General features: G+C 40.1%; 1 protein-coding gene across 14 annotated transcripts in view; it reads right to left on the reverse strand.

Moving 5' to 3' along the window:
- Window positions 1-24,098, reverse strand: part of LOC113132512 (unconventional myosin-IXAa-like) — a 118,927-nt gene that overhangs the window by 40,442 nt on the left and 54,387 nt on the right. For 9 of the 14 annotated variants that reach the window (XM_026310649.1, XM_026310648.1, XM_026310640.1 and 6 more), the window contains exons 3-9: window positions 18,885-18,979; window positions 18,412-18,474; window positions 15,702-15,801; window positions 13,085-13,138; window positions 9,564-9,664; window positions 9,065-9,191; window positions 3,941-4,030 (exon numbers count right to left, since the gene is read on the reverse strand). In XM_026310649.1, coding sequence (XP_026166434.1) covers window positions 3,941-4,030; window positions 9,065-9,191; window positions 9,564-9,664; window positions 13,085-13,138; window positions 15,702-15,801; window positions 18,412-18,474; window positions 18,885-18,979 — 630 coding nt within the window. The remainder of the gene's footprint in view (window positions 1-3,940; window positions 4,031-9,064; window positions 9,192-9,563; window positions 9,665-13,084; window positions 13,139-15,701; window positions 15,802-18,411; window positions 18,475-18,884; window positions 18,980-24,098) is intronic. The other 5 variants (XM_026310642.1, XM_026310651.1, XM_026310639.1 and 2 more) reach the window with 3 other exon arrangements.

Here is a 24,098-nt window from a genome sequence, read left to right on the forward strand (position 1 = left end):
ATGATGTCACCTCCCTACATGGATCCGTAGTTAAATTCATGAAATGCAGCAACAGAATGATGGCGACAACTGTGGATGGAGTTGACACAGCTGAACAAGTCGTTGTAAGAATGAACGGGTGAAGGAAGTGGTATCTCAGTGAGATTATTAAGCTGGAATGCTCACTGCAGAAATCTGGCTATTTAGGGTCACGAGGGTGCTGCCGGGCACTAGTTCAGTTTAATTCAGTGTAATTATGTAGTTTCTCTGCTAAACAATATGAAACAACACATGAATGGCAGCCTCATTAATTGCTACCAAGATTTAGCATTTTTCTGCTATTCTAAATGAGACCTGCTTTTGTTTTGTCTTGTTTCACTAAAACTGACTGAGGCTGAGACTGAAATATTTTACAACCTTATCTTAGAGTAAGATAAAGGAGAAGATCTGTCAGAGGAAGCTGAAAAATATAAAATCTCTAAAAACATGTCTCAAATAAGTTGTGAGTCTGATCAGGTCCCATTGTGGACACACTCACTTTGAAGGACTGTTTCTGAAACCTGCCCGCTGAGGCCACATGCAGCCAGCAGTCGTGATGAAGCAAAACTGAGCCTTTTAAAAGCTGCCTCCTCACTCCTGCATTATTGTTTATTATATTTTTAGCAAGCAGGCCTGTGACGTCCCTGTTCCCACAAAGTTACGTAAGACTGTTATGAATAATACAACATTTAAAAAAGAATCAAGATTTAAATGCTTCAGCAGGAACTGGAGGGACTGGAGGATCTGATGTGAACATTTGACATGCTCACTGAGCATGCATTGTCTCTGTGTTCGCCATGTAATTTAATTATTCACCACAATGGGACCAGTTAGGAAATAAGAGGGAACATAGCTGGAAGCAAATGGCCTGAAAATGTTTTACTAGAGGGCCACACAAGAAACTGACGAAATAATTAGCAGCACTATCAGAAACTTCTGTAAACTATAATGGTCCTGGCTGTTAAACCATATTGTGAGGCTGCAGACGGGACGTTGTTGTTCTGTCTCTTATCACTTATTTCTGTTTTTTTCTTCCTGAAAACCACAGGAGGTGTGAAACACCAGCATGCGCTCAGTGTGCACGTGGCCTGCTAGTTTCCTCACTACAGGATGTTTTTTATGTGTGCATGTGCTTCACCACAAGGCGAATCTACAAATGTTTTTAATTAGTACTTATGGAGTTGTTTTTGTCTCTCAGTGTACATATATGTGTCTCTATATATGTTAAGTGATACATTTCACAATCCCCCAGCAGTGGGAGAGTGTCCCTACACTCTCACTGTGATGCTTCAGACCATTTCTAAAATGAAGCAGTAGTTTTTATGCAAATAATGAATGTCTGACAGCTCCGACCTCATTTCCTCACGTCTCCCTGTCTAAGAAGGAAATGCTGACATCACATCAAAAATGTCAGTCAGACAGCACACCTCATCTTGACAGACATACATCACACACACTGAGGTTTTCTCATTTCTCAAGGCGAAACAGAAACTTTGAGTCTAAACCACAAAAGTAAAGATTATCTGCAGCCAGTATGTTTAGATGATTGATGGAAAGCCCCAGAACTTATCACGTAACAATGATAACTAGGTAACAGGGTGTGAACAGAGGCTGAAATGTAGTAGAACTTGTGTAGACTCCTGGTCTCTATATAAATCTACACATGGTGTTTTATCTGATAGTGAGAACAAAACAGAACAGAGCAGATTCACCCAGTCCTGTATATAACCGACATGATACAGTCTACAGCATGCTAATATGCTCACGATGATGATGTTAACATGCTGATGTTTAGCAGCTTTTATGTTTACCATGTTCACCATTTTAAAACAACACTCCCAGTCTTTGTGTCTAATCAATAGGATAAGCTGAGATGTTTTTTCTGAGTTACACATTGCTGGAAAAAATTTTCAAAACACGTTACACATTATAGTGATTCACTGATTCAAAATTGCTCTTCTAATCTGAAGACTCATGTGAAACTTTCTGACTTGACTGACTAAACCTGTAAGAACCAGAACATAGAGACAAATTAATGGAGGTTTGAAAAGCATCAAAGATTGGATTGAAAATTAAAACACTGCATTTTAATTTAATTTAGCTAAAAATACTGTACTCAGGTAGGAGTCAAAGACAATACACACTCACACTCACCAGATTCTGACCTGCCAAGCACAGAAATACTTTTACTCTCATTATTACATTGGAACCAAATCCATGCAATTCATAAAAGTATTCCACGTGACTCAAACAGGACTCAAATTCATAAACTGCCAACCTCACACTGAGGTTCAACAGGTCAGACGGCTCGCTCCAATCTCCCCATCTTGACTGTGGGTGGATGGGACTTTTTCAACCTTTCTCATCCAAGTAGGAAAAAAGTTATTTCTGAGAAGAACCAGCAACATTTGCCAAGTTCTTTTTTCCACATTTCCTTTGTATAAAAACAGGCGTGTTATGGATTCCACAGGTGGCCTCAACCCGCTCCCACGGCCTTTGGTCACGTCGAGCAGGGCTTCACTTTCGTTACTATTGTGTGTGTGTTGTATGTTCTCGAACATCTACCCTTAAAGTTTAACAAATGTGTTTGGTGCATTTCTCATTGTTTAAATATATACATATATTTACACACACACACACACACACACACACACACACACACACACACACACACACACACACACACACACACACACACACACACACACACACAAATATTTTAACTCCTACACTGTCTTAGATTTACATTTACTTAATAACAGTCATCTTCAGCTCATTGCTAATGTGTTATCGTTAGCATCAGTGGAATGGTCTTAAATCAGTGGACTCCTGCATTTTCTTGTATTTGTACAGAACAAAGCCCATACATGAAAACACTGATCCATAGCTCTACTGCTTGTCAAAACCTCAACAAAATACTCTACTCCTGGCACGGTCATACAGCTTTCAGAGACTCAGAGGTCTTTGCCTGACACTCTCCAGGTCCTGGTAGATCCCTTTAACTCTCGCTCCTTTCAAGATAAGGCCTGCTTAGGGAGGACAGAAGGGAACGTCCATGACATTACAGCTGCAGGACTGGGTTTATCGTAGCAACAGTCCTTTTCCAGGATTAGTTTTTTGATCACACTGCATCTGCTACACAGCTAGCCTAGAAAACTGGAATTTATGTGTTTGAAACATATGTGACTCAAGAAGAAAGAGAGGGAAAGAGACAGACAAACAGAGAGACTCTGGATCTGGTTTCTGGCCTCTGTACTGTATATTCCAGTGGAGGTTGCACATTCCTAAAACAGCACCACATGACTGGAGGGATGGTGGGTGTGAGGGAGAGAATGGGAGCAACCATTGTTGGGCAAAACTAACCCGTACATCAGATGGGAGGTGGGGCTCGGTGGAGTAACAGACAATCTGTGTGTAGCATTTCCTTCCTCAGACAAAATAGACCCTGCAGCCACAAGCAGAGACCAGGACCAAATTGTGCACAGAGCCATCAAAGACTTCAGGGATGGAGAGATAAATGAAAACCACTGAATATTAATATTCACTATGATCAGAGGAGTCTATCTAGGTCAACATCCTGGAGGTCAATTTTATAGAGCCGGAGTCCAGAGAGCCATAGTGCTTGGCTCTACAGGAAACAGGAAGTTGCAGAGGAAGAGTCCCCCATCAAAAGAGTCTTAGACAGAAGTGGTGGGGGCTATGGGAGTGCCACAACAAAATCCCCAAACAAGCTCCAAAGCAATGCATACACAAACACAGAATCTCATTCGTCTGACTGGAGTTCACTCAAGCCACATCTTCACAAGACACCAGCAACATGTCATCAGTTGTAGAAGGTCAGACAGTGTTTGGATTCAGGTGGGCAGGTGTCACATCTTGATGTGGTGAAGCATGTGGACAGTGCAGTTACTAAGGAGCTCACCTCTGCAAGTTTATAGGGCACGATGAGCTTCTCTCCAACAGTCACAGTCTTCCTGGTCGTCAGTGCTTCAAGCAGCATCTCCTCTTTTACCTGGAGGAAAACAACAAGGGAAAGATCAGGAGTCTGCAGACAAAGACACACAAAAGAGAAATAGAGCTATTACACTATGAATGTATAGGAGGGAATAAAAAGAAGCTTTTCATTTCTTTATTATTAAAGCAATATAATACTGACCTCTTGAGACAAATAAAAAGAAGGTCCAAACTGAAGCCACAGAGGCTTAAATATCCTTTTAGTCCCTAACAAGAATAAACACTGAATCCTACTTTTCCCATAATGCAACTCACTATACTCCTCCTGCCTTCCATACCCCCAGGTTTATTGAAATTTATAGTTTTTATTTTCAGCTTCTTGGTCCAATTTGAGTTAATGCGAGTTTGACTATCAGTGAATTTGCTCAGACTGGACGAAGCTGATGACAGTGGACACAGTTTTCAGAGGCTGAGTTGTACTCAATATGTCTAGTAAAGGGACCTTTGCGTTCTCACTCCACCTTCTGACCAACGGAGCATTTTGATAGTAAGAATAACGTTACTAGTATTGTGCTTTACATTTTAAGTTCTGAACTAAAATACTAAATACTTTGCCAGACAATATGCAAAGTAACATCTAATATGTACAATGCTGGATTTACAAATTTTTTGCATTAACATGAATTTGATGTCATTATGATAATTAACTCACCAACAATAAGATAAACAGCCGCGCCTTTGTTTATTGATTGAGTTGTACTATAAATGTACTATAACACAACATATCACAATACGAGAGTGATATAAAATTACACGCATTGTGACATTACACTGAATCAACCATCCGTACCTGATCCTTTCTTCTACTTAAGCCTGATCTGATAATATCTCTGCTGCTTCTAACTAACATAGCTGGACAAGATTAGCAGGTCTCAGGACTCACTGAGCACATAAACACTGCTCTCTGCGCACACTCACACACACATGACAATACTATGTGACCCTGCCTGCGAGTTCACACAGACTCTAAACTTGGCTCCAGTCAAACCATTGATGATGGGGCCACGCCACAAGAAGCAGATGTCACCACACACATCAACTCCATCTACAGGGATTATGGAAGTGGGCTGAACAGCTGCTGCAGCGACCATGTGTTTCTGTGTGTGAATACAAGAGAGAGCATGTCTTTGTGTGATTGCATGATGACTTCATATACAAAAGGGTGTTAATGTTGTTGTTAATACCATTATGGATCTATTTTTGTTAACTGCCTCCTTTGTAAAGTCTTTGACAGGAGAAGGGCAGTGTGTGTGTGTGTGTGTGTGTGTGTTGTGTGTGTGTTGTGTGTGTGTGTGTGTGTGTGAGTAGCTGGTGGGTTAGAATGATCAGAGTTCATTTCACACTGCCTGGTAATCCCTCCACTAAGAGCAAAGCCAATTCTGCAGCCTTGTGATTGGTCTTTATCCGATACATTTTCCTGTATTAGTCGCTTGGTAACAGGCTTTCTGCTCTGCCAGTGATCGCAGCTCTAATACCATAATACACACAATCTTATAAGTATTGGTGCATAAGCACACAGTAATTCTGTTCTGAAGTCAACAAGAAATTTTTTTCTGCTGGTGCACAAACACCTCAAGTCTGATTCTATGTCAGCAAACCTTTAACTCTGATCGATGTGGTTTCTATATTTGACCAAGCGAGCACCACACCAGTACTGATGGATCTATATGACAGCAGCCTCCACTGAATACACCAATCACATCTGAACACAAACCCGAACAACTTCAGCCAGTGTTTCTCTTAGTGTTAAAAACTGCTCAGCATCAAAACAATCCTTCATACAAACATCTTAAACTCTACTGCAGTGGCAACTGTGCATTGAGCTATACATAATGACTTTAACAGTTAGCTCAGTATGATTCGGACACACGTGCTCGTTCCAAAGAATCAGTAAAGCACAGGCTCCCGGTGTTTCGAGTCTGTCTTATAGTTAATCAGATGAACACGGAAACAGATTTTGCTTTGCTTATTCCTCCTGTTTACAGATCCTTCTCAATGCACACCCAGTGAAAGCGATGGGTGTCTGCACTGCAGCTCTGCAAGGAAAACTACCCAAGTAAACACAAAACTAAAATTTTCAACTAAAATGTCTGTGACCTTGGAAGATATTTAGTATTAGAATAACAAGAAGTTCAGGTTTTAGTAGGATGTGTTGTCACAGAAAGCCAATCTCTCTGGAGTGGATTCCAGTTTGTACAGGAATGTTTCTTCTTAGATTGAATCACTCAACTCCACAGCTGAGACAATCCAGTCTGTCAGCCGTCCATCAGCCTTACGAGCTCTACTTCCTCCTCCAGTTCCGCCTCCACGGGAAACAGCCTGTCCCAGTGAGTTTCATTCCTATTCACGCATCAATCCACACTCGTACCAGTCGGTTCTCCCTGAGAGGTGCTTCACATTAGAGTGTCACAGCAGAAGTGAAAGCTGGGGTTCACATCTTATCCTGTGTAATATGTTAAACCATTTTACATTACAAACTGGTTCCTGATGCATATTAAGATCTCATTTAGCCAGTGTGTGCACTTTGGCTGAGCTTTCCCTTTAAACAATTCCAGTCTCGAATGACTCACATATAACTGCATTTAGCAAAACTCAATAACCTATTTAGGCCTTTTAGCAGATTCTCTTATGCAAACGGTCTTAAAATAAGTCACGTATCATCAATAAAACATAAGTGCTGAGTATTTTTGATGGCGCCTTTCTTGTCTATATGTCCATCTGAAGTCTTGGCAGTGAGCAAATCAAATTTTCAAAGACATTCAAATGCACTTCAAGGATGAAATGAAAGGACAGGCAAGATCTTACAATATTATTGCCTTGTTCACCTCTTTTTTATCAATATGTGTGAAAAATACTATAATTCTCAACTTAAACAATACAAGAACAAATATATGTCATGTCTGGAAAACACAATTTAAACAGACAACTCAAAAAACTAATAAAACTATCACATATTTTCTGCCTCTCCATTTTTATTCCTCCCACATAAACACCAGGAAAATGAAATTGCTTTCCTATTAGTTGATCTTTCATCCTGCTGCAACATGTTTCAGCAGGAACTGTGCCAAAATGCCCTCAGAATATAATTTCATTGTTGACTCCTTCTTTGTTTGACTTCATTAAGCTTTATTTTGGTTTCCTTGTTTCCTCTTCTTGACGTTAATGTTTGAAATGTCCCTCGGGATGAAGCAGTTGCCTCTGCACCAACTAACAGACCTCCAAAAAAACTTGAACTCAAAACACCAACCCGTGAGTTTGTGGCCAACATGTGGCTCAGCTCACGTCACCGCCACTCTGGACAACTGGAAAGTCAAAGAAACCAGTCTGGATGTTAAAGGCGCACCCAGGCAGGCTCCCCCCCCAGTCATAACATCCCTGCTGTGCAGTTGACAGAAGTCTCCGGCACACTTCAGACATTGTTTTGTCAGCGACTCAACAAGCACATCCGTCTAATCGTTGCAGTTTGTAACAGGGACTGAGAAGTGACACTCTTTCTCGATCCCAAGGTAAATCAGAACAGCATGTGGATGTCTGAGCCGTGCTCACGTTGTACACTGATGCGTGTGAGTGAGTGGTCTGCACTCAGTGTCGAGACTGAACCCAAACACAGCAAAACATCATAAACTCGTGAAGTCTGTCTGATATGTTAACCCATACCAGGAAATGTTTTTCCATGTCACATCATGTGGCCAGTAAAACGGTCTAAACCTCCAGATTCTACTGTGTTGGGCAGGAAAATATGCATGGCCCAAGAAATGGAATGAACATTTACTGACAGTACGGTGACAGTACAATTTTACTTCCATAAATGATTATGCAAGTATTGTACAAAGTATAGTGTGTAGAAGAACTGCTTTTCTTTTTTTGTTCATGTGGCAGCAAAAAAAAAACAACAGAGGGGAAGTAATACAAATCCAATGTTAAAATATATTTACATAAAAAAAAGGAGGAACAATAAACTGCAATGCATCGATACTGGAGACAGTTTTACTTCTACTGTCTGACCAAAATATAGTTGCAGAAATCAGAGGCTGAATGTCATTTGAACCTTATCTAGAGACGAAGTGCAAACTAATCTGCTTGTAAATATTCAATTAGATGAATTTAGACTGTAATGTGCCAGCACAGACATGATTAAATCAGCACTGACCAACCACCATGTGCTCATAAGTGATTTACAGCTGCAAAAACAAGCGTTTCACAAAAACACTTCACCTTCAAAAATAAGAAACAAAAAGCTGTTGACAAGCGAGTCATGTGTAACAGACCTACAGTTACTCCTTATTGGAATATTTATCAGAGATCTGTTTCTAGAATGATTGAAATCTGATTTAACCATGCAGGTCATATTAGGAGAACAACAAGGACTCGTGTCTGGTGGGAAAGCGTGCCTACGCAACAGCACAAGCACTCTGAAAATAGCCTCTACACAAACAGTACTTTGTGGAAGTACTGGATGGTTGGACAGCTCTTTGGGACCTGAAGTACCTCTTAACTTGCTCTGTCACCACAAGCTGTGATTGTATACAGAGAGCCCTTCTATAAAAGCCTTTCTGTAAAACCCACATACGGGAGATAAACAGTAGCAACAGGAATCGTGATTTCTCACAGCATTTAAAAAGCAGAACAGAGAGAGGACGTATTTGCTGCAGTAGATGCTACTTGTTCTTTTAAAGTTCAGTGAGTCCATGGAGTTTTAAGTACATCCAGTGAACATGTGATGGAGTAACGTCAGGACACAAAATGACAAAGAATGTCTTTAGGGAGAATAAACAAGCCCTGTGGTAAAGCCCTGGTCCCATTCCTCATTTTTATTATCCATCACAGTATTTAGAGTATTGCATTTCAGCATAAAGGCAGCAAGACAAAAAGTGTTTTTTGACTCAGACACAACTGGATTTTCAGATCAAATGGAAAAACATTTGACAAAAATCTTTGTAACCATACATATTTCCAGAAAACACATGATTTAAATGTACTAATGGCTTGTACTTAAAGTTTAATAGTGTGCACCATGTTTCATGCCGCTCACCTCTAGCAGTTCTGAGACAATGGGCAGGACCTCTGGGTTGCAGATGTCGATGGAGTCGTCCCTGTAGGTCTTCTTCTTGTAGCGGATGTTTCCCAGGTGGAGAATTGCTGACAGCAGGGAGAAGATCCTGATGAGGAAAAAAGACTCTTATTGTTAACACGTTTACATTGTTGAAGCAAACATGTTTCACATGAATGAAAACATTTTCTGTGCTCAGAGACTCCTGACAAAGACACTTCACAAGGTCACATCATGTAACATATTAACTCAGTCAGTAGCAGCTTCACCTTTATCAAATTATTTATCTCTGAATACTTGTTGCAGGTCGGTTTTGGGTTAAAAATTCCTTACATTAGTACTAGGAGTGTTTACGTATTGACTGGTTTGTGACAGTTCACTTACATTGCTACTCCTGAAACACACATGCTGAGCTGCTGAGGTTTGTAAGCGTTTATTTAACCTCTATGATGCGTATACAATACATCACTTTTATTCTTACTGTTTGCGTGTGGAAGGTAGGAAGCCGACCATCTCCATAGCCAGCTGCAGCCGCTCAAAGTCATGTTTCAGATCCTCTCCTTCCACTGTGAAGCAGTCCTGCTGGTGTCAGGTGAAAACACAGAGGCAAAAGAAGAGAGGACGCCGGAGAGACATTAGTGTCCCAAAGGACTTTTTAATAAATATTGAACAGACCAAGTTAGCTCAAACCTGTTATATCAATCTAATTATAGCATCATTTTTTAGCACCGGTTTTGGGAATGTGCAGTGAGTCTTCAATGGTACTGTGCATGTATAGTCATGATAGTCATGAGTCACTGGTGTTTGAGTAAAAGTCAAGCCTTATATTCATCATTCATCAATCATCAATCAAAAGAAAAAAAATCAACCATGCAGAAACTAAAGTGATCACAGGAGACGACGTATGGTCATGGTTGTGTCTCTGAGCCAGATCAGTCGACAACACAGTCAGACTGTCTGTTTGCTTTGCAGTATTTCATTAAAACACTTACACTGTGTTATAATGTTAAGTTTATTTAATGAAACTAAGCAGAAGTAAAATGAACCATTTTTCTGGGGAAACACTGCTAAGACATCACATAGTGACTGTTTAGTTAGTTTATGCATGAATGACAGCTGCCACGATTCAAATACTGCCTGAGTGAACACTGATGCTAAGTGAGAGAGTGGATGTTCATGTATAAGTTGACTACCTACGTGTGTGTGTGTGTGTGTGTGTGTGTGTGTGTGTGTGTGTCTCCTCGGGCCCTCCGGTCGGTCAGCATGCCTGTGCTTTAGCAGCGAGCCACTCTCAGGCTGTAATTAGCACATACCACAGCGACCGGCCAGTGACAGGAGACACAAGAACCCATAATCCACACTCTGGATCTGCCTTTTCTACACTTTAACATTCAACACTCCCCTGTTGCTCTGTTGTTTTCTTTTGGCTTAGAATTTGTCAGGAACCGCAGAGCCAAGAAGCAGCGTATTTCTCCAGTGGGCTCCAATTGCAGTAGAAGGGTTTTGAGGCTTCTTGGGCTACAGCAAGACCCAGGAAAATCCAGTTTTCAAATTGTTGGGTATATTTGACCTTAATGCCAAGTAGCACAATGTGATACGTTAAAGGAAGTTGCGAAAATAAAGAGATCAGCTTTGGCCAGTTGTGAGAGAATACTTTGGTCAAAAGCCAGACCCTGGTAATGGTGCTTAGAAAAATAAAAGAACGAGGGATTTTTGAATGCAGTAAATGGATAATTAAGGAACAATCAGTTCTTCCTACTTATTTTAAACAAAGCATCTTTTCTCACTTCAGAACATGAGATTTAATTTTATGCCAGTTGCAAAAGTTCTGCTGCGGGCTTACACTGAACAGAGTCAAGTCAGGAGCCCAGCTGCACATGCACATGGAGCTTTTTAACAGATCTCTCATGGATCCAGTTAAAACTTATGTGCATTTCAGTCAAGGTGTTCCCGTTACTTACCATGACTTAATTATGATTTATGCTGTCGAAGGCACCCGGTTGATTGTGTGCCAAAAATAACATGCCACCCCATCACTAGACATTCCACACAAGCAAAAACCGTAGACACACCAAACAGGCACAAAATGCAAGCCCACAGCCACAGAGGCCTAGAACCAAAACACTCAACAGCACGCATCCAACACAAACATCCAGGAAATGTTTGGTCTTTGGGATCTTTAGTTAAATACTTTTGAGAGTGTTTTTATTCACATTTATTTATTTCCTATCCTTCTGTCCCGATGTTACGTCTGGAATCGGGCCACTGCTCCAAGTGTTGGGTGTCTCTCTTTACTGCAGCGTGCCCTCCACATTTTGACCAGTGGTACAGGTCAGAGGCTAAGTAGGGCCAAAGGGTTGGTCAGATGCTCAGACAGCTGTCAGGCTTTTCTGTGTATGTGAAGACAGTGACATCATCTCCTTAGACAGAGTCACAGACTGTTGAAGTCACTGACTGACCCTTCAGAGAGACTGTATCAACAAACGGTGAGAGAGCGGACGGTCATGTAAGGACAAGAGCAGGGGGGGAAGGAGAGAGAAAGAGACCCAACTGCTCCGTTAGTGAGAGTAAGACGAGAAAGATCAATACCAATCTAATGTCTTTTGTTAACTGGATGAATATGAATCACGACTTAAACACTAAAAACAATGAGTGTCCTAAAAAACCCTTTCCAGGATTAAAAAAAAAAAACACTTAAAACAGCAGTAAACAAAGAGCCAAATACACTAACAGGAGACTTGTATTTATACTCCCAGACTCGCATGTCAAGTGGTTGTTCCCTGGCAAAGTCAAAGGAACATAATCTTCGATTAGGAGATACTGAATCCCTTAATCAGAGAAAACAAATCCCACTGACCAAACATTACTCACTTCAGGTTGGAGAGTGGCAAGACAGCAGCAGGCACACACACCAGTGAAACAAACACACCACACTGGACCACACACTTAAAGGGAGGTTTCAGGAACACTAAAGAGCAAATTTCTGTTTGAAAGTGTATTTTTATTTTCAGACATTTCATATTAATGTGACTTTCTTTTCTGTTATGTGTATTAAGACTGTGTTATTGCACTCAAAATAGACGTATGGAACATATGATTATTAAAGCTTAATTCTGAAATATTAATTGTGGTATCCTGATGTTTTCCTCTAGCATGGCAAAGAAAGGTTAAACCCTGAAAAGTTGAGTTCATTTAAGGTCATTTCTCTGAGACTGTCTTTGTCTGCATGAGCATTCATCCACCACAATGCCTCTGACCATTTCCACTGTGGTCATTTTGAACTATCTTTGACTCAAAACCACATTTATGGATTTATGGTGCTTATAGTATTTCCTGCTTTTCCTTACTTGTCTGACTTTGAATTCACCAGGCTGTTGCAAATAAGTATGTTTGTGCACCGCGACAACAACCAGTTTTGTCCACTGTGTCTGCCTATGTCAAGTTGTCACACTTACTTTGTGTCGTACGTGTCCAATAACTAAATAAAGGTGAAATCCTGAACCTTCCCTTTAAAGGTGGTGAGCATCCGAAAGCCAAAGATGAGTTTAAAGGGATTCCTTTACGTTTAAATCTCATTTGGCTAATCAGCATAGTGTCATACCCTTCGGTTTTTAAAAGACATGAAAAGTATAAATGCTCAAGTTCTTTTAGAAAAAAGTAAATTTAGAAGGACATGTCTTAATTACATCCCTTTTAAAAGAAAGAAGTTACAATTTCGCTCTCAATCATTTTTTGTAAACAAATTTAAGAGATAGAAATAAGAAAATACAGTAAAATGATTATATTAAGGGTATCCCTTTGAACATTTACAGGCAGCTTTTATAGAGCACGACCAACTGCAGTCAGGATGGGTCGCTGCCAGCTTTACTTCATTTCAGTGAAAGCAGGCGTGTGTTGACAGCAGAGAACAAACAACACCAAGGCACCAAAAAACCCAGAGAGCCATGACACACCCATGAGCACAGACGTACACAAACAATTTGTCATCCACATGATACTGACCAGCTCGCTCTCATAGTAATTGTCCCAGTGAAGTTTGTGTGATTTCTTTGTCATCTGGAAGCAACGCAGAGTGGGTTAAACAGGCAGGAATTACACAAGAACATGCAGACTTTGAAGAGACTGTGAAAAAATTACCAAACCTCACACACACTTGAACCAGACACACACGTCTCCAGAGCTGCACTAATTGAATCCATGATGTGACTTAATCAGGGATGGCGTTGGATACAATGTTTGGGTGACACAATCACATTTCTTACACTCAAAAGAGACACAGCACTGCTGGAAGTCGTACTCAGACTCAAGTAAGAGAAGAACTGTGTAAAAATACATCTTTATAAGTCCTGTATTCAAAGGCTAACTTGAAAAGCAGAGTATCAGTAATATCAGTAAAAATATGAGATGGTTATGATCGTTACTGTTCCATACTATATCATATATGATATTATGCATATTTTACTGTTACAGCTCATTATTTACTGATACAGACGTTTAATCTGTAACAGTGAGAAAATATTAGAAAATATATAATGTAAGTGAATTTTGTGTTTTGGTGCAGCTTAAAATGAACAGTGACTAGAGATGTAAACAATGGGCTACACAGACTGTCATTTACTCTGTTCTTATAAAAACATTGATTAGAACTGCATGAAGGATTACAACTTTTACAGTAACTCTGCTGTACTTGAGTAAATAAACTTATCTCAGATTCACTTCTTAACAGCAGAAACAGAAAAATCCATCAGCGAGAGGGGAGAGAGCTAAATATGGATAATCATTTTGCTCCCTTGTGACATCATTTACAGTGTGTGTGTGTATGTGCATGTCCACACACATGCAACTGCCGGCGCCCTCTGCACGAGAGCAAGTCAGCGCCAGATTAACTCCTGAATGTTGCTGTTTCCATGGAAACAGAGCTGCATAGTAACAAGCAGCCAGTAGCAGAGGAGGCAGAGGTTTGTTGTTGTGGGGGATAAAAAAGAGGATGGAAAAAAAAAAAAAAAAAAAAAAACAAAAACAAAAAACAACTATTACTTTTTGTTGAAGCCAAAAAGAGAAAATATGAACAATTTTTTTCATCTTCTTTGTTTTTGTTGCCTCGCGATTGTGCTCCTCTAGGACGAGAGAATATGAAAGCCCACAAATCTTCTGCCCCCTCACCTCACACACACACACACACACACACACACACACACACACACACAGACACACACAGACACACACAGACACACACAGACACACACAGACACAGACACACAGACACACAGACACACACAGACACACACGCACACACGCACACGAGACAGTTGAAAATTCTGGACTGGTGCAATCAACACCATCAGCACATTCAGAAGTGAACTGGTTATGATCGATGGGATCCAACAAGGAGAGAGGGAGAAAAGGGAGATGAAGAAGTGATCTATCATCATCTCTACATAACGCCTTTGCTTCGCCTTTTAATCATTTTTCAGCCTTTTCCTTTATTTATGATGAAGTGTTTATCACTTGAAGCACAGTAAGATTCAAAACTAACATTATTCCCTTCACATTAAATTTTTTCAAAATAAAATAAAATAATTTCTTCTGCTTGATACTGTCACAGTATCATTTTGTTAACACAAAACAGCTTTTAGCTGATGTTACTTGGTTGGTAAGTGCTGACAAATGACATGTCACCACTGCGGATAATTAACGTCAAGAGAAGCAATTGTAACGTTACTGTCTTTCTGTCACCTCAAGCTTTCTGACCTTTAATGACTGAACAGAAATATAATGTTATCTTTGCTGTATGACAGATGTTTTACATACTGTACATAATGATGAGTCTCTACTAGATAGCACTCTCAATAAAAATGGCTTTAGTAGGGCTGGGTGCTGCTAATATGATACATGGGTTTCAGTACTGATACCACAGCCACAATGACTTCAAAGAATATTAAACCTCTTATATTTAATATATTTTAATTGGTAAAATAAAACCTTGAATCAGAAAATATCTGGACCAAGAAAGTGTAAACTGAACCTGTCAAAGCATTTGATCCTAAACATTCTTTTAAACTTTGGCATGTCATAAATTCATATTTGATGCTACAGACAATTCTGGGTTGGTACTGTGCTGAAAAAAAACTGAACCTCTGCTGCAGAACCTGCTGTCTCTTCTGGCTGCTGTTGTTCTGGGTTGTTTTCTAATCTTCATGTTACTGGTCTCATTAAGTTACAGTTAGTCTTTTTATAATTTTAGGCAGCTCTCTGGGTGTTTTATTGTGTCATTTAGATTGTTTGTCCCCAATCTCTTATGATTGAATTAGAAACTTTATTCCTTATTTTATTATTGGATTTCTGTTTAATTTGTATTTTATGTCCTATTGTGTATTATCAGGCTTATGTTGTTGCTTTGAAACAGGACAACCAGTGTCATTTTTGAGTCATAGCCATTGTCTGTGACACTAAAAGTCTGTCATAATACCACAAATCCTCAATTCCATTATTGCCTCACAAATATACTCAGAATTTAACAGATAATGTAACAGCATGGCATTAAAACAGTAAACTGGTGTGGAATCTATTTTACCATTTACAGTGTGATAGCACTGAATACAGTTGTGTTTGTGCAGACCTGGTTGAGGTAGTGGTATTCCTCAGGTTTGAGCAGGTGGAAGGACTTTCTCTCCTCTTCACTGGCTCCAGCCAACAAGTAGTAAAACACATGGTAGTTCCTGCAGACACACACAAACACAAGTTAGAGTGTATGACTCCACAGCACAAAATAATTTTTTCCTATACTAATTTTGTTAATCATTTGAAATTTCCTCAGCGGAGAACTGAAGAACTGAAGTTTGGCGAGTGGACGACCTAACATGACCAGGAGGAGGGTGCAGTGAAAAAATGAAAACTATCTGCAGCAGATTTCATAACCCAAACCTACAACATGTAACAACCAAGTCACACTTTTGACACGGCAGGCTCACATATCAGGTCAAACAAAGCAGCAGTGTGGGCTGGAGGTGGGGAGTTGTGATTAGCCATGACAAAGGCTGAGGCTTTGGCCAATGCACAGAGATGTACTTCTATTACACCTGAAAATAAGCTTCAGATTTCTGCACAGGGAAACGTTGTGCTTGATGGAGTGGTGGAAAGTTAGGCAGCCCAAAGAGGATATTAAAGAATCCCCAGCTGTAATTGGGAGATGGGTGGAAGGATGTTTTTACCTAAAACCTTGTACAGTTACAGAGATGCTACTAGAGTCTGGAGTGTGAGCAATTTAACTCAGGGCATGAAGTATTTGTAACACTTTCATTGTTAATAAGCCACTGAATACACCAGGTTTTATTAGCTTCATAACTGGACGTTATCCAGCCAGTACATTTGTTTTGGTGCATGTGTCAGAACAACAAATTAAGGACACAGAATATAAATAATTAAAAAAAAATAAATTATTATTTAGCTGAAGAAGAGACATACAGTAACACAAAGGGCCATAGAAAACAAATACAACAAAAACCTTAAATAAAGTCACATGCAAACAGACAAAAAAAAAATACTGTGGGTTAATCAAGATTGCAGGGGAAGTACAGTCTGGTTCTTTGTGATGGGTCATATGTACTGTACATGGTGTGGAAAGACAGGGGTAATGTTGCCACATAGGTCCAGTACTATCAGCAATTTAACTACACAATGCACTGCACTTTTCCATTAGCAACTAAAATATTACAACATACATTTGTTGAGTTGCAGTAATGTGGCCTTCAAAAACAATGCAGTAACTGTGGTGTGAGAATGAATGCTGTCAGCAGCTCTGACTTTTTCTGCACTTGCATTTTTCAGTCAGCCTTGTAAAGTTGAGTTTATAGACTGACATTCGTTTGACACACTGGACCCAAAAACCAGGTCACAAGATTTCTTAGTTCCTTTTTCAAACCATAGTTCAAAGTTCTTTTAATTAGCTGTTCATCTTCCTGAACAGACAAAACCTGCTGAAAATACTGTGAAGAAAACTTCTGAATTCTTTAATTAATTAAAGAGTAAAACAAACAGGTTGTGGTGATACTGGGTGTTGTAGGCATGTAGGAGTATTCCTTTTCCAGGAGCAATAACTTTTTTTAGGTTTCAGGTTTTATGACAAAATCTGTCAGATCTTCTGTCTTTGGCAAGAACCAGATATTTCCCTTTACTCCACCTCCTTTACACTCTTTGTTCTAAGCTAAGCTAACTTGGTGAACAACTGCTGGCATCATGCAGCCATGAGACTGAATCATTTCATCTAATTCTTGGGAAGACAGTGAATCGACAAATTCCCCAAAACTTTGAGTTAATTTTAACATTTTTCCTTACAACAGCCGTGACTCTTAATGACCTGGGAAGTTTTCAAATGTATGAACAGTCAGACAGCACATCTTGAAAGCTCTGCTACTTCCTTCCCTAGTATTTTTTGCTCCTACACTGAGCTCAAACAGAGGTAACCTGCCCTGGAACCAGATTGAAAATGTAAGATTTAAGATAGCTTGTACTTTATCATCGGTCTGCCGGCTCCACTACCACCTCTCTGCTTCAGGTCTGGGCCATTTGTGAGGTCCTGTCTTTAGTTTCCACCCATCAGTATGGCTGCCAGGGCCTGTCATCAGGATGAAATAGAAAGCCTGGGCCAATTAGGGTTAGAGGGATTAGATGACCACTGGAGGGTTTTATAGTGTTTTTTTCTTTCTTCCTTCAAAAAGCCTTTCTGCTGGTGGGACAGGTGTTTTTATGAATTCTACTATCACCTGGGAGAGGTGAGCCTTACAGGCACAGAGCTGATGGGGCAGACGGAAAGGAGAAAAATGATTTTAGGAATGTGGGTGCAGGTGGAGACTAATGTGTACAGTATGTGTGGAAATCTGTACATTCTCTCATGTTTCAGAAGAATCCTAAAGTATAATTAAGCAGTTTATTAAAACACAATCATGACCTGTTTGCATATATGACCTAACTCTTGACTGAGCACGGGGCAGAGGGCTATATCAAATGCACACCCGATACATCCTTAGCTTGCAGAGGAAATGAAAGCTACTTCAATATTAAGTTTCTTAGATAAAGAACATGAGTGCAGAGATATGGATTTGAAATATTATCTTTCACACAAGCAGGGATGTTTCCAGTTTCTGATGTGGATTATTTAAGGCTGCACCACATCAAACTAGAGTTACTTAAGCTTCATTATTTTTGTAAATTTCATCACCCAAGATCACAATTTGGTAAAGTTTTCTGATAACCACTTTATAATTCACAAACTCTGCGGTCAGTCTAGTGTCCGACTGGCTTTGTGTTTGCTTAAACACGTCTCCACTCACCTCTCATTGTGTTCCTGGTAGACCAGACGTGATTTCTCCAGCAGATACTTCTCCACATACGCTCTGAAAAGACAAAAAGAGCCATGTCAGAAAAACCCACTGCTGATTAGAAATCAACTGATGTCAAGTTAAAGAAGTACAGGGAACGAACAGACTTGCACACTGGAATAATTATAAAAAAAATAAAAGATGAGAAAGCTGCAGGGGTGAAAACATACAAACTGAGCAGCATATTTCAACAGACAGGGTTAAGTAATTCCCAGTGTAAACCATAATATAACGATTCTGCATCAGGATAATGTCTTTTCTAATGAAATTCAGTTTCCTGTTTTTGTTTAAATAGAAAATCTCAGTATTCATTAGAACAGAGTTACACATTAGAAAAGTATGACTTTTAAACCAATAGTTAAAAAACGTTATCCCCTGCAGTTTCTGTCGATATCAATCCGTGTATATGTGTGTGTCTGTCTCACCCCCGGACAGTGCCGCTCTCCTGGTAGTTGACCTGGATGAACTTGCCGAAACGGCTGGAGTTGTTGTTGTGGGCTGTCTTAGCGTTCCCAAAGGCCTGAGGAGGAAATGGAAAGTGTCAGCTTCAGGTCACAGACAGGTGATAATTGACAGTTACAGCTGCACCAGATACTCGACAACACTTAAGACAAAAATGTCTGCAGCACTAATGCACAAAAGGATACTGTACATCTGTAATGCCTATAAATGTGCAGTGTGCCCTTTTATCTCTTATATTACAAATAGGGAATAAACCGACAGACAGATGGACGGACACTTTATTGATCCCAAAGGAAATTCCAGGCATTAGAGCAGCATGAGGGGGGAAAACAATACAAAACCAAAGGCTGTGTCCAAAATCACTCCCTCATCATATTATGTGCATTTAATAATAAGCAGTAGATTCAAGATTTTGGACACATACTAATTATTGTCACGTTGCATCATCACCAACAGCTGTAGAGCTGCTCAACAGTCATTTTCCCACCAATAAAATGTGAAGCGTGGCATTAATTTTTTATGTTCAATAGAATGTTTTAGTGCAACGTCCAGTGGATAGATTTACACATTCAGCATCTGGACACAAACTACAAAATGCCAAACACACCATACACTGATTAGAGAGTGAATTTCAGCCACTGCAAAAAAATTAACTCTAAGTCTAAGTCAGGGAGCCTCAGTGCCATGAAATCCGTTAAGGATGAGTAAAATCACCAAACAGGACCATTACATCCCAGTCTGAGAAGGACTACAACTTTATGATGGGAACTGAACTCTGGACCAAAGTGAAAAAATGTGTTAGGAGTGGAGCTACCAATTGCAGCACTGTAACAAAGGTCATGAGGCTCCTGAAGGGGCCCGCAAGAGGCGCACGCACACACACACACACACACACACAAAAACTGTCAAATTCCTATGGAGGAAAACACGCTGCAACTGAACCGCCGTCACTAAACAGGGAAGTATGTGGTCATTTCTACTAACACACACACACACACACACACACACACACACACACGTGCGCGCACACACGCACGCACACACACACACAAGTCCATTATTAGAGGCCCCAGGAGGATTCATTCAGGTTCTCATTAGGAGTCTGATGGACCCCAGTGGAGCTGGTTAGGAAAGAAGAGGAGTAGGGAGGCAATAAGGAGATGACACTATGTGAAGAGAGTTGAGAAAAATAAGGAAAGGAGATGAAGAAAGGAAAGAAGGTTAAGAGAGAAGACATGAAGAGGAAAGGAAACAAAACAAAAAAGGAAAAACAGACTGAAGAAATTGAATATATAGCAAGATGCTGTAAAGGACAAGTGGGTGGAGGAGCAATGGAAGGGAGCAGGAGGGAAGAAGGGAAGATCATGTAGGACAGAGGAGACAGTGAATGGCAAAAGACTGAGGCAGAGAACACAAGGCAAAAGATGAACAGAAAAGGAAAAGAGGACAGGGCATAAAATAAAAACTGAGAAAAGAATTTCATGGCAGGGGAATGATTTTGGAAATGAGAGCAAGAAGAAAAGGGGAAAGGGAATAAAAGAACAGAGAAGGCGGGTTTGAGGAGAGGGAGAAAATAGGAGACATGCCTGATGTGAGACATTAGAGAGGGAAAAAGACATATTTTCATATTTCAGCACTACAGTTCACAGAGGCAGGGGTGAACTTTCAGGCTGATGGAATCAATATTTGTGATAAATGTCTAAATAAGAACCAGCAATCAGAAGAAGGGAGGAAAGAGGGGAGACGGAGACTGACAGAAGTGGGCGTCAGAAAATTGATTGTGGCTGCAGCTCTGGAATAACACAGATAATAAAGGTAAAATCCTGCTTCTGATTGAGGCTTTCATCTCTGTGATGATTCATTCATCCCCAAACACCACCAACCTGACACACATTTAACAGCCAATCAGGACATACAGTTTGAAAACAAGAAAAAAAAAAACATTTCCCTTGATTTTCTTTCTTTCAAATACATCCATCTTTCCTTTCTCTCCACCAGATCCCTCCTGGGGCTTTATAAACAAAAGTCCACAGGGTGAGACACTAGAGTTGACTCAGTTGTTGTCAACTAGAGAGAGAGAGAAAGAGAAACAGAGAATGGACTGGCAGGGAGATCTCCTTGAATTCACTCAATCCAAAATGTAAATCGAAACTGCAACCCACATGATAATGACAGACCTTTCATTCTCAGTCATTTCTGGATGTAAGAGGCCTTTGTGGCAAAATATTTCCTTATTTGAGTTTTAGAGGAAAATCCACTTCCTCAAATGATTGGGTGAAATGAGCTGGGCTCTGATGGAAATAGTCAATGACAATAAAATCACTGCTGGGAGAATATGAGACGACAGTGGGAAGACATGCCCCGGGTATATTTATGTTTGTGTGCATAGGAGAACTCATGCACCGCTTGAGCTCATGATCTATGCTTTTCTGTTTGCGAGAGTTTGCCATGTGTGGATGCAGGAGGCATGCTGCATGCAGTTTGTGTGTAAGATATTAATGAGCAGGGCCACAGTGTCTAGATGATTTAGCGGTGAACTCTGCTTCGTGATCAACGCCTGCTGTGACCACAGCACAGGAAAACACACACTGTGAATCGGTGATTACTCATTGTGGATGTGTGTGTCCAAAACATGTGAGAGTGTGTGGATACATCAGGGAGACAGAGAGAGAGAGAGAGGCAGAGAAAAAATGAAATGCACAGTCAAAGTCAGTCAGAAAGAGAAACAGAAAAACAAAACTTAATTGTATTTGGCTTTCACTGTGAGTTGTTTAATAATAAAAAAGAAAATATATTTAGTCTCAGACCTTTAGTTGCATTTCTTTCACCTCTTGACTGTCTACTTTCAAGTAATAGCAAGTGGCAGGAAACAACATATTTTTTGTCCATCTTTTTATGGACAATAGAATTTTTTGAGAAATTGTATTGAATGTTCCTTGTCCAGTAACAAGGAATAAATAATAACATGTCATGGACCGATGCTGGTCCATGGACCAGAACTTGGGAACCATTGAGAAAAACTGTGTTCAGTGAGAAGGACAAAATATAAAGATGCAGAACCTGAATGTGAAAAAATATGGGCAAACAACAATGGACTTAAAGGTGCAATGCGTAAAATGTGAAAGGTTTAGCAGCATCTAGTGGTGAGAAAGCAGAATGCAACCTTCTGAGCAGCCCCTGTTTCCAGATGTGAGCGACTGTACGGTGGTCACTTTTAAAATAAAACATGATTCCCTATCTAGAGCCAATGTTTGGTTTGTCCAGTCTGGGCCACAGAAGAAACATGGCTGCCTCTGTGAAAGGAGACCCGTTCACTACGTAGATTTGAAAGGCTTGGTATTTTCCGGTGATTGCACACTAATGACAACACATTGATGCATGCTAATAGATCACTCTTAACTTTTAACACAATCCAGGAACTGTTATGCCTTGCCTCTTCTTTCTAATGAAATGCTTAGTGTTTGGATCTGGGTCTAAAGTGATGACATGCATTATGAAATGTACACAGACACATAACCGTGATTTTATGTTTGTTGTTTAAAAGGAACATGTAGCCTTTAGGAAAACTCAAAGAACATTTTCAGGTACCATAGACTTAAAGACCAAATTAACCCCAGCCTTCACTGTGTTGCCCCTGGTGCCATATGGACTCCAGAAATAACCAACTTAATTGTGTTAAAAACAGCTCACCACAGTGTCCATTTACACAAATCAAAGACGTAGTGCTTAGCCAGCCATATGTTAGATTTTATGTTGAAGCAAATGTGCTGACCCCAAGGCTTAATCCTGCTGTGACTCTGTAAGTGCGTGTGTGTGTGTGTGTGTGTATCCCTATGTTTAAATCCAAATGGCAATGCTGGCCTCATACTAACGGTATGTTAATGTATGCTTATGCTCTGTGTTAGCCCCTGTGGGCTCTTCCACGCTGTCATATTATGTTAGTCAGTTGTTTCCTCCACCGCTGCAGAAAAGCCCAGCTCCTCAGTCTCAGAGGAAGCAAGCCGTGGTGCTGCTATTTCAGAATAGGATTTAGCGTGTTAAGTGTTGAGGGGCGAAGGACAAAGTGGGAGTTAGCTGGTTAATTAGCACGTCAAGAGTTTCCTCAAAGCAGTGGCTAAAATCAGCTTAGTATTAATGCAAATAACCTCTGTCTCTTCTTCTTTTTCACTTTGTCTTCCACAGTACAGCAGCAGCATTTCCCCAAACACTCTCAAAAACCATTAGGTGACCTAGATTATGAAAAACAAGTGGAGACATGCCAGGCCCATTGCTGGGCTGGCTTCCATTAACTTGTTTTCTGCATTTCATGGACTGCTGAGTGGTTGAAATTACTGATGCTGGTTGTAGAGGTTGATGGTTGATGTCCAGGTGACGGTGACTGCGTGTTTCAGCATTTATTTATTTATTTTGGTTTTTGCCTGCATCAAAATCCAGGTCAGAGGGGGGTTAACATTAAATATAGAACCTGAACTTCCAGCTCACATTTTTTGTCAAATCAGCTGTTACTTCGGTTAATTTCAGAGTTTTAGTAACGCTTTTCTCAGTTTGTTCAAATCCTTTCTGTGTGAAGTTTGCATGTCATGTTGTGCAACCCTGGATGTTCCAGTATAAGCGGTATAGAAAATAGAATTTCAATTCATTTTCTTTTGTTTTGGACTACTGGGAAGACAAAGTGAGACATCTGACCTTAGAAGTTGAGAAACTGAGATAGATTTTTTTCATTATCGTCCAGATGAAATCATTAATGAGGCAAATAATCAGCAAGTTAGCAAACTATGAATTCTGGCTGTGCAAACTGTTCATACAATTTACTTTTTAACATATTTTATTTGGCCAGAGCAGTGGGTTGGGTTTGTTTCCTTTTGCTGCAGTTAAATTTAAAACCAGCAGGTGAATCCAAATAAGAGACACTGCTCAATCACACACTGGCAGTATGGAAACGTGTCACTCAAGCTTATGTACGAACCACTCAAGGGAGGGCCTCACACTACAAACAAATGAGAACCATAGAGAGGAAACATTTCTTGTTTCTCAAATTAGGGAAAAAACATAATATAATAAGAATGTTTCCACAGGAACATTTGAGAACATTTTTACTGTGAGTGTGTTAGAGCCATGTCCTCTAATAAAAGGCTTCCCCTTTAAAGGCATGTTCAGTAGCTGCACTGCAAAACACT

This window comes from Mastacembelus armatus, chromosome 6, assembly GCF_900324485.2.
Source record: "Mastacembelus armatus chromosome 6, fMasArm1.2, whole genome shotgun sequence".
NCBI lineage: Eukaryota > Metazoa > Chordata > Actinopteri > Synbranchiformes > Mastacembelidae > Mastacembelus > Mastacembelus armatus.